Raw genomic sequence first — 15,083 nt, forward strand, 5'->3', positions numbered from 1 at the left:
GGGCAGAGGGAGGGGACCTAGGAGTTGAGGAGGAGTGGAGACAGGTCCCTGCTCGACCTCGCAGGCAACGCACCCCCCCACTGGCCCCTCCTTCCCAGGTGCCCTTACATAACAGATTTGAGGCCCTGGAGCTTGAGAGGCCGGTGGGTGAGGACGAGGTAGAAAGTCTACCCAGGAGGATGCCTAGGGCAAGGAAGCTGACTCCACGCCTCAAGACAGCCTCCACCAAGAAAGACAGAAGGGTGATCGTTGTAGGTGACTCCCTTCTCGGGGGAACAGAGGGCCCTATTTGTCGACCTGACCCTACTCGTAGGGAAGTCTGCTGCCTCCCTGGGGCCAGGGTCAGGGATGTTGCCAGGAAGCATCCCAACCTGGTTCGCCCCTCTGACTACTACCCTCTTTTGATAGTCCAGGCTGGCAGTGATGATATTGAAGAGAGAAGCCTGAAGGCTATCAAAAGGGACTTTAGGGGACTGGGACGGTTAGTGGATGGAGCGGGAGTACAGGTGGTGTTTTCGTCCATCCCTGCAGTGGCAGGGAGGGGTACCGAGAGGACACGGAAAGCCCACCTGATTAACACGTGGCTCAGAGGCTGGTGCCAATACAGAAATTTTGGGTTTTTTGACCATGGGGAGCTTTACTCAGCACCCGGCCTGGTGACCGCAGACGGGTCCCTATCTCCAAGGGGAAAACGGATCCTAGCCCAGGAGCTGGCAGGGCTCGTTGAGAGGGCTTTAAACTAGGAAAGAAGGGGGACGGGGCTGAAATAAGTCTTGTTGGAGCTGTACCAGGGGGAACAATGGCAAGGCCGGGGGAGAAGGCAATGGCCCAACTGAAGTGCATCTACACTAATGCACGCAGCATGGGTAACAAACAAGAGGAGCTGGAAGCCATCATGCAGCAGGCAGGCTATGACTTGGTTGCCATCACGGAAACGTGGTGGGACCACTCTCATGACTGGAGTGCTGCAATGCCTGGCTATAGGCTCTTCAGAAGGGACAGGCAGCACAGAACGGGTGGTGGTGTGGCTCTCTATATTAGAGAGCATTTTGATGTTGAGGAACTTGAGGCTGGGAATGATAAGGTTGAGTCTCTGTGGGTTAGGATCAGAGGGAAGGCCAACAAGGCAAGCATCCTGGTGGGGGTCTGTTATAGACCGCCGAACCAGGATGAGGAGACGGATGAGGAGTTCTACAGGCAGCTGGCAGAAGCTGCGAAATTGTCAGCGCTTGTTCTTGTGGGGGACTTCAACTTCCCAGACATATCCTGGAAGCACAACACAGCCCAGAGAAAGCAGTCTAAGAGGTTTCTGGAGAGCGTGGAAGATAGCTTCCTGACGCAGCTGGTTAGTGAGCCTACCAGGGGAGGTGCCCTGCTAGACCTTCTGTTCACAAACAGTGACGGACTGATGGGAGTCCCCCAGGGCTCAGTGCTGGGGCCAGTCCTCTTTAATATCTTTATCGATGACCTGGACGAGGGGATCGAGTGCACCCTCAGTAAGTTTGCAGATGACACCAAGTTAGGTGCATGTGTCGATCTGCCCGAGGGAAGGAAGGCTCTGCAGGAGGATCTGGATAGGCTGGAGCGATGGGCTGAGGTCAACTGTATGAAGTTCAACAAGGCCAAGTGCCGGGTCCTGCACCTGGGGCGCAACAACCCAAGCAGTGCTACAGGCTGGGAGATGAGTGGTTGGAAAGCTGCCTGGCCGAGAAGGACCTGGGAATACTGGTTGATAGGCAGCTGAATATGAGCCAGCAGTGTGCTCAGGTGGCCAAGAAGGCCAACAGCATCCTGGCTTGTATAAGAAGCAGCGTGGCCAGCAGGTCTAGGGAGGTGATTGTCCCCCTGTACTCGGCTCTGGTGAGGCCGCACCTCGAGTACTGTGTTCAGTTTTGGGCCCCTCGCTACAAGAAGGACGTGGAGGTGCTTGAGAGAGTCCAGAGAAGGGCGACAAGGCTGGTGTGGGGTCTGGAGAACAAGTCTTACGAGGAGCGGCTGAGGGAGCTGGGGTTGTTTAGCCTGGAGAAGAGGAGGCTCAGGGGAGACCTCATCGTTCTCTATAGGTACCTTAAAGGAGGCTGTAGAGAGGTGGGGGTTAGTCTATTCTCCCACGTGCCTGGTGACAGGACGAGGGGGAATGGGCTAAAGTTGCGCCAGGGGAGGTTTAGGTTGGATATTAGGAAGAACTTCTTTACTGAAAGGGTTGTTAGGCATTGGAATGGGCTGCCCAGGGAAGTGGTTGAGTCGCCATCCCTGGAGGTCTTTGAGAGACGCTTAGATGTAGTCCTTAGTGATATGGTTTAGTGGAGGTTTTGTTAGTGTTAGGACAGAGGTTGGACTAGATGATCTTGGAGGTCTCTTCCAACCTAGACGATTCTGTGATTCTGGGATACTGATTCATGAACTTTCTTGAGTTAGTGATAGGTGTGAAGGTATTGTATCACATGCAAATACAGAAGACTAAAAATAAGTAGCCATTGCAAATGCATAAAATGAATGGTAGGACAAAATGAAAAAAGAAATGAAGGAGTCTGATAAACAGGCTAAACTAAAAAAAAAAAAAAAGTATTATAATAAAACAGACAAAATGTATGTGTACTATACTACTTACTCATATTGGAGGAAGTGCCTTGCAATAAGTCTTCCGGTAACCTATACTATAAGAAGGTAACATAAAATTAAAAGCCAGGCCTTAGTTAATAGGAAGAAGGAAATTTTAGTGGTAATTTCTTTTGTAGTAGTGAAATTATTACTGAAATTCATGAAAAAGCTTGAATAGTTTAAAAAAAAAAACAAAACTGTTTTTGCTGAAATTAATCATATTTTTCTTGCAAATCAATAGTTAGAAATTTGAGGGGACTGTGAATTTGGAAGTTTTTCTATGGAAAGTGTCCTTAAATTTAAATAGGGTGTTTTTGAAAACAAGGTTGTGTGATAAGTAGACAACTTTTTTCAGTTATTAGCTGAAAACCCTTATTGATTTTCTTCTAGTCTTCTGAAACTATTTCATTCAGCAACTATAATTTCTAAGAAGGTTCCTCCAAACATCCTTAATGGTTCCAGGAATATAAACGTGAAAAAGCAGACCAAACAAAAATATATCGCTTTCTTCACAACTTGCTTACTCTGCATTTCTTTTTTTTTCCCCCCCCAGAACTTGAAGAATCCAGGCAAAAATGTCCACCCTGCTGGTATAGGTTTGCCCACACTTTCTTGATTTGGAATTGTTGGGAGCCTTGGTTAAAAGTGAAGAGTATAGTTTCATTTATTGTAATGGATCCACTTGTTGATCTTGCTATCACTGTTTGCATAATTTTAAACACACTGTTTATGGCCATGGAGCATTATCCAATGACTGACGCTTTCAACAATACACTTAAAATAGGAAATCAGGTAAGTCCACCAAATGATTTGATGCAGTCTGAACATTGTTTCTCCTTGAAATGTAATTACTTTTGTTTTTATTATTTTTATCATCATCCCATAATGTTAAAGGTTTCATCCAACATGTTAAAGGTTTATTTTTACTAAACATAGTCTAAAAATAACATTTGAGGTATGTTGTATTGAAGCATATGATTACCATGCTGACAGTTCTGCAAATAGAGTTTTCAATGACCAGAGTTTGGATGACAGAAAACCAAAAGAGAAATCTGACTTGATTTTGTTTAGTATTGCAAGAAAAGTAGGTGCCAAATTAGATACTTTCTATTGTAAGTATCACTAAAAGCACCAAAGCATCAGATGTTGGATATTGTTATGGATTAATATTTTTCTCTGTTATTTTTTGCATTTTTTTTTTTGTAATTTTGTTCGGAGTGTTGCTTCGACTGGTCCATAATAATTTGGAAGGGAAAGAACTTGTGATTTATACCAAGAGTGTCTGTTGATACAATTGTTTTCCCTGTGAGGTGGTTTTGTACCCTGTCTGTAGGTGGTTTGGTTTATTTCTTTGCTTGTTTTTATAATGGCAATACTACAGATCATCTGCTATACTTCTCACTTATGCTCATTTTAAGTGGAATTTCTGGTGATTGTGGCGTAATTCAGTTATTACAATAAATGAAATTCCACTACATATTGGGAATATATTCGGCTTAAGTGCAGAGAGGTTAATGTGTCAACATTGGAATTGTATCTTGGTATTTTTAGTCAACACAGAGATAGTTCGATTGTTTACATGGCATAAGAGATCATTGTGGAAGATAATGATTTCACATTGTCATTTTAAAAAAAGATTCAGGGTGTATTTGAGGAGAGAAGTATTTGTGTAGTTTCAGCAGTTGATTTCTTGCTTTTTGAACTCTCCTAAAGATTGTCAAATAATATTCTTGGTTTTTGTAATAAGCTTGTTTATATTTCTAGTAAAACATGTTTTTCGAAGTTCTGTAGATGCTGGTGGGCATACATTTACAGTAAATACAATGAATTTACTCCCTTTTCAGAAGTGTTGTTTGCCTTCTGCTTCATCTGTAGCTTGTCAGAGGCAGAAAGAAGTTTTGCTTCAAGCATGAGCCTTGACAAAACTGGCCTTTTTTTTGCAGATAGCAAAAAAAGACATGCTAATTGTCACTGTGAGTTCTCCTGAAGTCTTTATTTAATAGCACATCACTCTCCACCTGATGACCAATTCATATTTTTTCCACACGTTAGCTAAAGCAGCTTCCATTGTGGCAAGAGAGACTTTATTATCTTGCTGGGTAATGTTCTTTTAATTAGATATAGGGCAGATGTGGGGAGCAAACAGGAGGCCCATTAGGTATAGATTATTCTTCATGAGTCACTGAATGCATCTTGGGTTTAACTAAAAGTTAATAGAGTTACTCTACAGCTCCTTTTGATTTTGCCACTTTGCTTCTCTGTGATGTTCAACTTGTGATGATTTTCCTTATTGACATCCTGCTGTAAGAAGGTTGTCGCTATTAAGTTATTCTTAGTCATCTGGTTTAACTTATTCATACTCATCTATTAAGTAATAATAAACATTCTTCCTTTAGGTTTTTACTGGAATTTTTGCAGCAGAAATGGTTCTCAAGATAATTGCCATGGATCCTTTCTATTATTTCCAAGTTGGCTGGAATATTTTCGATAGCTTTATAGTGACCCTTAGTTTGGTGGAACTTTTTTTGTCAAATGTGGATGGATTATCTGTTCTACGATCATTCAGATTGGTAAATAAATTAATGATGATAATTATGCATAGAATTCTGAATTTTAATTGTACCCATGTAAATAGACACAGTATTTTTATACTCATATTAATATTACATTAATACTATATTTTTTTTTGGAAGTGTCACAGGATGTCTCTGCAAACAGGTTTTACAAAATTATTTACGTAATCATGGAATAATGTGTTCCATTTTATGGTTCAGAAGAAGCTAAGTGTTTGTCAAGGGAAAGAACTGTGATACCATTCTAATTGTATTAACATGAATGGGTAACAGCATAGTGAGTGTACAATTTACTTAGTGCATACTGAGAGAAGATGTAAATAAATAAAACATTTGTAGTCTTCTGTCTGCTCCTATGTGGAAGTTGTCAAAAGTTTATTCTTTTTTAAAAATTTGTTCTTTTAAAATGCAGGATTTATAAATCTCATAAATTAATTTTAACAGGTCATTTTTCCTCTTGGCAAAAAATTAATGCTTTATTTTAATAGAAAAAAAAGTAAAAAGAGAAATTAAATTAGAAAAATATTTCCCATATTTTGCATGTATTCAAAAATAAAATATGTTTTATATAGTTTTTATTTTGGGTGGAAAGAGTGAGAGTTATACGCTTTTCCTTCATAAGTTGTAAGGTTTGACTTAGGGCTTATGTTTGGCTTTTATTTCCAGACTGTAGGTCTGGTCCTTTTTCTGTTTGCTGGAGACAATATACTTTTAAAAGATTCATCCTTCGAGGGTTTCAGAATCCTTTTTTTTTTTCTTTCAGCAGAATTCTGTTGCACCTTTTTTTTTTTATGCATTTCTGCACAAAATGGTTGAGATATGTGCTGCTGTGTTCAGAATTCACTAGCTAAATAAATTCCACTAGTATGCTGTTTCACTCGTGTAGAAGAAAATACAGATATGCTATACGAAAGATAAGGATAAAAAGGTCTAAAATTTATAAGCCTAAAAAGAGTGGATTTTATGAAACTCCTGTTTCTGTATAAGCTATGTATGTTGGAAACCTATTGAAGGTTATTTAGTTTTTATTTTCGTTTTTCCTTATTATTAAGAGACACTGGTCTGTAATCTGTTGTTTATTTCTATAGCGTTTTTATAACTACTACAAATAATGTCTCTATTTTCATTTTTCAGCTTCGAGTTTTTAAATTGGCAAAATCTTGGCCAACTCTAAATATGCTGATAAAAATTATTGGCAACTCAGTAGGGGCTTTGGGGAATTTGACCCTGGTGCTGGCCATCATTGTGTTCATTTTTGCTGTGGTTGGGATGCAGCTGTTTGGGAAAAACTACAAAGAATGTGTCTGCAAGATCTCTACCGACTGTGTACTTCCACGCTGGCACATGAATGACTTTTTCCACTCTTTCTTGATTGTGTTCCGAGTGCTGTGTGGAGAATGGATAGAAACGATGTGGGACTGCATGGAGGTTGCAGGCCAACCTATGTGCCTTACTGTCTTCATGATGGTCATGGTGATTGGAAACCTAGTGGTATGTAGTCAGAACAATTTGAGAATTCATGTAGAGAAAGAATGGTAACAGAACCAGTAATTAAGTGGTTTATAGCATTAAATGTGTTATTTAAATGTTTTGTATGATTTTCAATGTTATGAATATGGATTCTGAAATAGAGTTTTCTGCTTGTTAGATTTCTGGTCCTATGTAGAATCCTCAAAATTAACGAAGGGCCTGTCAGGGTATGGAGTACAATTCAGAGAATATGGGTGGGAGGGAGAAGCATGATGTGTTCAGATTTTTGTGGACTAGTACTTGTTACTTAGAGTAGGATGGGTCCCACAAGTATTACACTCCCAAAATGGGAGTTTGCTTTTTGCAGAAGAGGACTTTCTTCCTAATTAACTTCAAATCACACATAGCCATTCCCGCCCCCCCCCCCCCGCTCATTTCTGTCCAAATGACTGCATTAAAATTCTTAGACTGAAGTTAAAGCCATTTTAAACCTTGCTTGCTCCTAACATATTACACAGATAGGGTAAGGAAACTGGAATTGGAAGGCATTAGTTTTGCATTAAAACAGGTGGAAATATTTAACATTTTCAACTCTTCAACTTTTTTCTTCCTACTTGTTAGGTGCTTTTTATAAACATCAGGAGTTGGACTCAATGATCCTTGTGGGTCCCTTCCAACTCGGGATATTCTATGATTCTATGATTTTAAAAGCAGTCTTTATTGCATCTTCTTTTTCTCTGAAAGCATCAGACCAGTTTGTACGTTAACATGTATAAATTTCTTTTAAAATGTTTTATATTTATTAACTCAACAGCATTTGAGGCCTTCGTTGCTCAGCCTTTTGCTCTGCTTTTCTCATTACCCACAGAGTCTTTCCATGCAGTTCTAGATCTTTTCTTTAGGCAACTGTCAGCAGCAAAAGAGCTCTTGAATTAGCCATCCTGGTCTCATTCTTTAGTAATAAAATTTCTAATAGGAATAAGCTGATTATCAAACCAGTCATGCTACTAGTAGCACGGCCACTTTCTCCAGGATTTTCTGCAAATCTGTTGTCTTATAATAAAAAAATAATAATAATGAAATGAGTTGCCAAGCAACATATCCTCCTCAAATAGCTTTATAAACCACAAGAGAGAAATCTGTGGAATGTAGTATTGAACTCTGAATTTTTTTACAGTATTCACTGTATTCTGATTTTATACCATAGCTCTAGCAGATTTTTTCATTAATTTATTTTGAATAGGCAGTCTCTACTCCGTCTTCAGGGCTCTGTTATCCAGTTGTCTTTCTGTATTCCCAACGTGTAGTTTTTACCCTGTTTTCGTCAGAGCTGCCTAGAAGGGCCTGGTCTAAAGAATTTGAGCTGCTACTCTACAAGTTCCTTGGCTACTTCAATCTTAGTAACTTTTGAGCTCTTGGTAAACTCTGGATTTATATGACTGAAATGTATTCTATGTTTTGTCTTACAGTAGGAAGAGGATGAGAGCTAAGTAAGATTTGGGGAAGGGGTTGCTTCATGTGTTTTAAGTCACATACAGCAAAATACTTGTGTGGGTTTGGACCAGCCTTTAAGAAAGCTCTTTTTGCACAGATCTGCTATGCCTTGCTGCAGGGGGCTTCTCTGTGCAAGAGAAGTTAAACATTTTGGATCTGTTCAGTCAGTACCAAAGATATTAACTTCTAGCCTTAATACCCTTCCACAAACATGAGCAGAAGTGGAATTTACAAGTGTTTTTGTAGTCATACAGCAACGTAAAACCACAAAAAGCAACTGTGTTGAGTATAGAGCAGGTGTTGTGCTTACGTTGCATTTACATTTTATTTACTGTTTAATTTCCAGAATCATATACAGCAGAGGAGAACATGTCTAAGCTGTTCATAATAGGTGATAGAAGAAACATGTCAATGAAAAATTGAGAAAACTTGTCTTTGTTTTTAGGTGTTGAACCTTTTTCTGGCCTTGCTGCTGAGTTCATTTAGTTCAGACAGCCTTTCTCCTACAGAGGATGATAACGAAATGAATAACTTACAGATTGCTGTTGCAAGAATTCAGAAGGGAATAGATTATGTGAAGAAAAAAGCAGGTGAATGTGTCCAAAAATCTTGTTGGGGGAAACAAAGAGTTGTAAATGAAAGAACAGCAACAGATCAGTTGAATGATGGGAGACACCATTGCATTTCCAACTGTACCATTGCTGAAATAAGGATAGATACAACTTACCACAGAAATGAGAATGGAACAGCCGGTGTTGTAGGTAGCAGTGATTATCCACCATTCATAAACAACCCAAGCCTTACTGTTACAGTACCAATAGCTGTTGGAGAATCTGATTTTGAACATCTAAACACAGAAGAGTTTAGCAGTGACTCAGATTTGGAGGAAAGTAAGGAGGTAAGATTTAAATTGTTTACATTTTGTATGAATGAATTGTTTTGATCTTCTGACATATAACACTTGTATTCTTTCATAGCATGGCTCTTCCTGTTTAGAAATAGAGAGTACAATTTGAGATTGTTAGACTAGACTGAAAGTGAATAAATTGTGATGCATTGGGAAAAGTATGGCTAAAGAGAGTAGGAAATCCAGGCAGAATTATATAAAGACACATAAAACAATTTATAAAAGTGTTTTGAAAAGCAAGGTTTTCTAAATTTTTCAGGTGAATAGATAAACTGGTATGTATGTTTAATTAAACATACAAAAGGCATATTGCTTTAGTATATTATCATCATAATATTTACATGAAGTAAGGATGAAAGTAAACTGCTATTAAAAAAACAACTAATGGATATCTTAAAATAATAATATTAATGCCTTTCCTATCTGATTTTTAAAGCTTACTGAGTTCAGAATTATTAGTATAGGATAAGCTAACAAGGTACTAACTCAGGCTAATCAGAGCCGTAAATTTTCCAGTTCTGAAGTTAGAATGATTAGGAAAAGCCAAGGGAACAATGGCAGTATTATAAGGTGAATTTACCAAATAAACAGGATGAGAAAAAATACGTTTACTTCTTGTTTATGGGAGTTTTGAACAAGATGAATTTGCCTTGTTCTTTCCAAATTTTAGAAATAAGCTTGTTGTAGCAAAGTGTTAATTACATTAAATTTGAAAGGTGTAAAAAGGTGACTCTTTAAGTGTTTCTTTTATTGTACGGTGAAGTATTTAATAATATTAGACTTGTTTGCTGTCTGAACAACTCATTTCCTGACACTTGATTTCCTCCATCTGCTTTTTGGAGGTTCTATTTCTTTGTGTGTTATGTTAACCTTTCAGCTGAGAAGACCTTAGATTAACAAAAGAACTTCTCAGAGTAAAACAGAAAATATTTATAGCTGCTGAATAGCTGCTACATCTTTTGCTTACTGTTAATGTGAATAAAGGATACTGGCCGTAGTGTGTTTAAATCTCGGTTGTGTGGAATATCTGATGATATTGATGGTAATTTTCTCCTGATTGGGTAACTGTTAAATCTACACCTTACCTGGAAATTACGCAGAAATTGAAGACACCTGGTTCTTCACTATTCTATATTTAAGAGTTGGGTAACAACGTCTGTTACAATCCATAATGTACCTTAAATTATTGATGATATTGCTTACCCAGAAATTTTCATGTTTGACCCAGTAAATTGATTTTATTTTGCCATGTGGCTTCTTTCTGAAAGCATATCCTAGATGCATGTTTAGCATGTAGGGAAGACTAGAAATAACCTTGAAAATAAATTGCAAGGAAAAATATATCTCTGTTAATCACTAGCATTTAAAGGACTCAAAGCTCAAATATACATACTGTAGATGTAGCTTTTTCTCTTTCTTTTTTTTTATTTCTTTAAATTTCAGGCCCAAGTCCAATACACATTTGTGATCTTCAGATATTATTCTAGTTTTATCTCTTTCAATATGTCCTTAGATAAGCTTAAAGTACTAATCAATAGCAATAAATGTTATGTTTTGCAAACGTGTAACATATCTTGAAAACACATATTTAAATAAGTAGGAATCCATACTTCTGCTGTTTCCAGTACTCAAAAAAAAAAAAAAAAAAAAGGGGTACCATGTTTTAACTTCATTGCGTACCATTCTTACTTCTCACAGGAGTAAAATCAAGCTGGATCATTCAAGAACGCAGCTCTGGTGCTTTTTAACCAAGCAGAGCAACGTGTCAGCATGTTTAAACAGGTTACCTAAACAAGTCATGCATATATGATCACTTTTGAGATTGACTGGCCTGCATGCTACTCAGCTACAATATATTTTTCCCCATCCATTGCAATGTAGTGGAAACATGCACAGCCACTGAGTCCTGTGACTCATATCACAGCATGGTTGGGGGCAACCCCAACGTGTTCCTCTGTCCTTGTTACATCTTTAGTATTTTCTGTGCTACTTCTGTGGCATAAGCTGCATGCTTTGTAGGCTTTGATTACTGTTAACTGAATTAAATGTCAAGACTGTTCAAGGTTTAAAGAGATTAACAGCCTTAACTTTATGAAAGTGCAAAGGTAATTTTCCCTTTTTTCTGTTCATCTGTTGAACCATGTTTTTAGCTGTCATGTAATTACAAACCTTTTCTGATCATATTCATTTGACCATTGCCTATTGATCTTCTTTATTATTACAGTTTTGTGTATGCTGAAATGTTTATATCTTTTAACATAAATCGTTTCACGTCTATTCACAATGTTTTTATCATTTACACTGCAGTTTTCTCATTTAAGAGAAGCTAAAATAATAGGATGAAAGACACTCCTGGGAACAATCAAACAAACCTTTTTTATGCATTGTGTAGTCCTTTTGAATTTAGATGTAATAATTTAGTTTTACTCATGAAGTTTGCATGTGTCTAAAATTGGAAGTTAGTAACGCATCAGTTCAGGTCTTTGTCAATAATAGTTGTTTTTTGTGAATTTAGTCCATTTATTTGAGTGTTTTGTTTATTTTATTAATTTTTTTTAGAAAGACAGACATAAAACATTTTAAGCAGAAAATCTGTGTAGGATTTAGGTGTCTAAACAAATCTGGGTATTTTAAAATAATTTAAAATGAGGAAGATAAGCAAGAAAAATGAAAGTTAGGAAAATCAAGAATAAGGCTAAAATGAAGGCATTTATTAAAAATACAAAATAACAACTAGTACCTTCCCAAATCTCTAAACTAAGGAACTCCAAAACTACCAACCTGTGTATTTCCTGTTCATCATTTTCTCTTCTGAATAGGCAGGCAGTTCCACTTGCCATTTAGGAATCATTGACGTACTCCTTTTCCCAATACATTTTTTTTCATGTGTTTTTGTTGTGGGATCCTGCATTATCTCTCATGTACTCTTTTGTGCTATATTATATAGTAGAAGTATTTCAGGTATCTATTTTGTGACTGAGGAGCCTGCAAGCTATTCAAAAAGATGATCAGTCTTCCTAGTGATATTTCAAACCATTTTAGAAAAGGCAGTCAAGTGGGAGAGAGTAGACCATGGTAGTATTCTATCTTACAGGTGCTAAGTATGGGACGATGATTTTGTTTTGATGGATATTGTTTATGTGACTCTGCTTCTGTTTCAGTCTCCTACTGCCATGAATCTGGATAGGTGCAGAACAGCGTGTAAAATAGCAAACCAAGTATTTAGAATGTTTTGACTCACAAAAATTTGAATTTTCATTTGACTCTCGCATCACCTTACTATTGCTTTATTTGGGTAATATTATGATAATTTATTTTTTTTTAATTGATGTTGGACTAGATGATCTTGGAGGTCTCTTCCAACCTAGATGATTCTGTGATTCTGTGCATGTCGGGGTTTTTTTCCCTGTTACATAGAGGTGGGGAGAGAGGTTTTGATTTTATGTTGGCTAAAGAAAAACAGTGTGTGGAGATTACTCTCGGTATAATAATTTGTGAGCCTTATTTAGAAATGTTTATTTTCTTCATAAAAAATACCCCAATATAAATAAAAATGATTGTTTATTGTTATTATACTTTACTGCATAAATATATTGTATGGTCATTATATTTTATTGATTATATATATAATTTCTATTTTTATTATTAATATAAATGAAAAGACCCCAATAAACCTAATTTTACTGGTTGTACTTACACTAAAGTTCTATACTCGGGGGGCAGTCAGGCTGAGACTAAATGAAAAAATAAGATTTGAAGAAATATTTCCTGCTGAAAATAGAGCTGATTAAGCAGGGAAATACTCAACTGATGGAATGTAAGTGGCATGACAGAGGTATGCTAAGAGTTTCTATTGCATTTCTACTTAGTAATATTTTTGGATTTTCTTATCTAAGAGACTCCTGAGCATATTCACCAAAGGGCTCTTACTAATAGTTGCCTTTTGCTTTTAACTCTTAGAGAATTATGAGCTGTTTGCTCATTGTTTTGTCCTCCTTATTTTAAGCAACACTGATAATTTATTTCCTAGCTTCTTTCTACTAGTTTTTTTGTTTTGATTTTTTAAACATGATAGTTTTTCCCTTTTATATCAAATATTTACAGTAGTGTTGGTAGTATGTGTGATCTTTGATTTGGAAATTGGGAACTGTATCAGATTTTCCTTTACTATTTGAATATCAAATTGTGAACTATTTGTTATAAGTTGATGCACAATAGTTGGCAGCATGTGAATGATCAGTGAACTACTTATTATTCGCTCTTGTTATGGAGTTTTCTGTAAATTTATCATCTGCAATTTTGCACGCTTTCATTTGTTGTATGGAAGATGATGCTCATTACAGTTTGACACTTTAATTACCTCAAGCAATCCTAAGTGGCTTCAGTGGAACTATTTGCTGTAGTAAAATTATTCTTGTATGTATTTGTGCCATTGTTCCTTCAGAAAAAAATCATGAGCTCCAGATTTTGACCTTATACCAGTACTGGAGATATTTGTATTGAAAAAGTTAACATATTCAAAATTTGAGTTATTTTCACTGCCAATGCTAATAGTTTCATCTTTAAAAAATATATTAATGAGGGAAATATATTAAAGAGCAAAAATATTTTAGGTGCTGATTTGCAAACCTAATCAACCTTTGAATACGTGAGTTGATCCGTTCAATCGAGTGCTTAGTGTATATAAAATGAGGCCTTCTTACCTTAGTTTGGTAAACTTTGAAGAGCAACCAAATGCTCTGGAACATGAAGGGAATTTTTCCTGAAACTCCAGTTACTGGAGTGGTTCACAAAAACAGTTGAATCTCTGCAAACATTGTGCATGGCTGAGAAACTACCTGAATTTTTAAATTGGTCAGAACAAGAAGCTTTTCTATACATACTGATTTTTAGTGTCCGAGTTTTTTTCTGTTGTTGTTTGATACTTTTTGTCTTAATATCAGTGAAAAACGTGGGCATAAAATACGGAAAAGACAACTGTTGTTTAATTAAACCTGTAACTCTTCAAGCCCAGGATTATATCCTACAGTGTCCCTAAAAGAAAGAGGGAACCAGACCAGCTGTTCTTGGTATCAAAACAGTTCATAGAGCTTCCAATTTGCCTCTAGAGTCAAGAAAATTCTTCTTAAACTAAAAAAATAAAAATCTCAATAATCTCTGATTATTCTACCATGGAATAAATGAGATATATAACTTCATGTTTTAAACTCATTGATTCTTTGCAGTTTCTTCTGTATTTACAGTTCTTCTTTTACTGTTGCTAGTACTTAAAAATATATGTATTTTTTAGTTGAGTTCATGTCATCTGCTCAAATGGTACACTAATCAGCTTACAATTTAGACAACCCAGGGCACTTTATGTTGTTCTTAATTTTCATTAACACCGTGACGCAAAATGTTCTTACTCCTAATTATATATATTTATACATATATAATTATTTAGTTATGTTTTGTAATTCAATTCATTATTTCAGTTTAACCACCACTGCTGCAGCATTTTGCAAAATATATGCTAAGTCGTGGAATGATGAAAGCAACATATTAATAAATGATGTGTATATGTAGAGCTATTCTCAGGTTTAGTAGAATTTGTGCTTGGGAAAAGTGTTGTTGTGAATATTGGTATTTTAAAATTAGCGCTTCTGAAAATGAAAATGACATGTTCACATTAAATATGAATAACTTTGAGGTTTTATTTCCTATTATCAATTTCTAAAGTAGCTGCAAATTAGGCAATATCAAATTGCTTTTTAAAAAAAGTTAATGCAGAACACTGAATTACTTTTTCTTATTCAGTAGTCTCTGCCCTCTTTCACAAATATAGCGAAGAAAAAAGTAGATTTTTATTTCATACTTCAAATGGATTTGTCCTCCATCATTTCAAAAATGAGGTGTAAATATTGTGAATATAGTTTCATTGGATAGTGCCCGCAACTTGTCTTGTTTTATTTTAAATATCTCTTTAAGTATCTTTTAATCATGCAAGTCTAGCTAAATTCATGAAAATTCATGAAAAAACATGGTTAATTCTACAAAAT

The 15,083-nt window shown here is 36.5% G+C and overlaps 1 protein-coding gene across 12 annotated transcripts in view; it reads left to right on the forward strand.

Moving 5' to 3' along the window:
* LOC118259446 (sodium channel protein type 2 subunit alpha-like) overlaps positions 1-15,083 on the forward strand; it is a 48,648-nt gene that overhangs the window by 11,790 nt on the left and 21,775 nt on the right. For all 12 annotated transcript variants that reach the window (XM_035569001.2, XM_035568982.1, XM_035568991.1 and 9 more), the window contains exons 13-16: positions 3,155-3,393; positions 4,998-5,171; positions 6,309-6,665; positions 8,584-9,036. In XM_035569001.2, coding sequence (XP_035424894.1) covers positions 3,155-3,393; positions 4,998-5,171; positions 6,309-6,665; positions 8,584-9,036 — 1,223 coding nt within the window. The remainder of the gene's footprint in view (positions 1-3,154; positions 3,394-4,997; positions 5,172-6,308; positions 6,666-8,583; positions 9,037-15,083) is intronic.

The sequence above is a fragment of the Cygnus atratus genome, chromosome 6 (assembly GCF_013377495.2).
Source record: "Cygnus atratus isolate AKBS03 ecotype Queensland, Australia chromosome 6, CAtr_DNAZoo_HiC_assembly, whole genome shotgun sequence".
Classification (NCBI taxonomy): domain Eukaryota; kingdom Metazoa; phylum Chordata; class Aves; order Anseriformes; family Anatidae; genus Cygnus; species Cygnus atratus.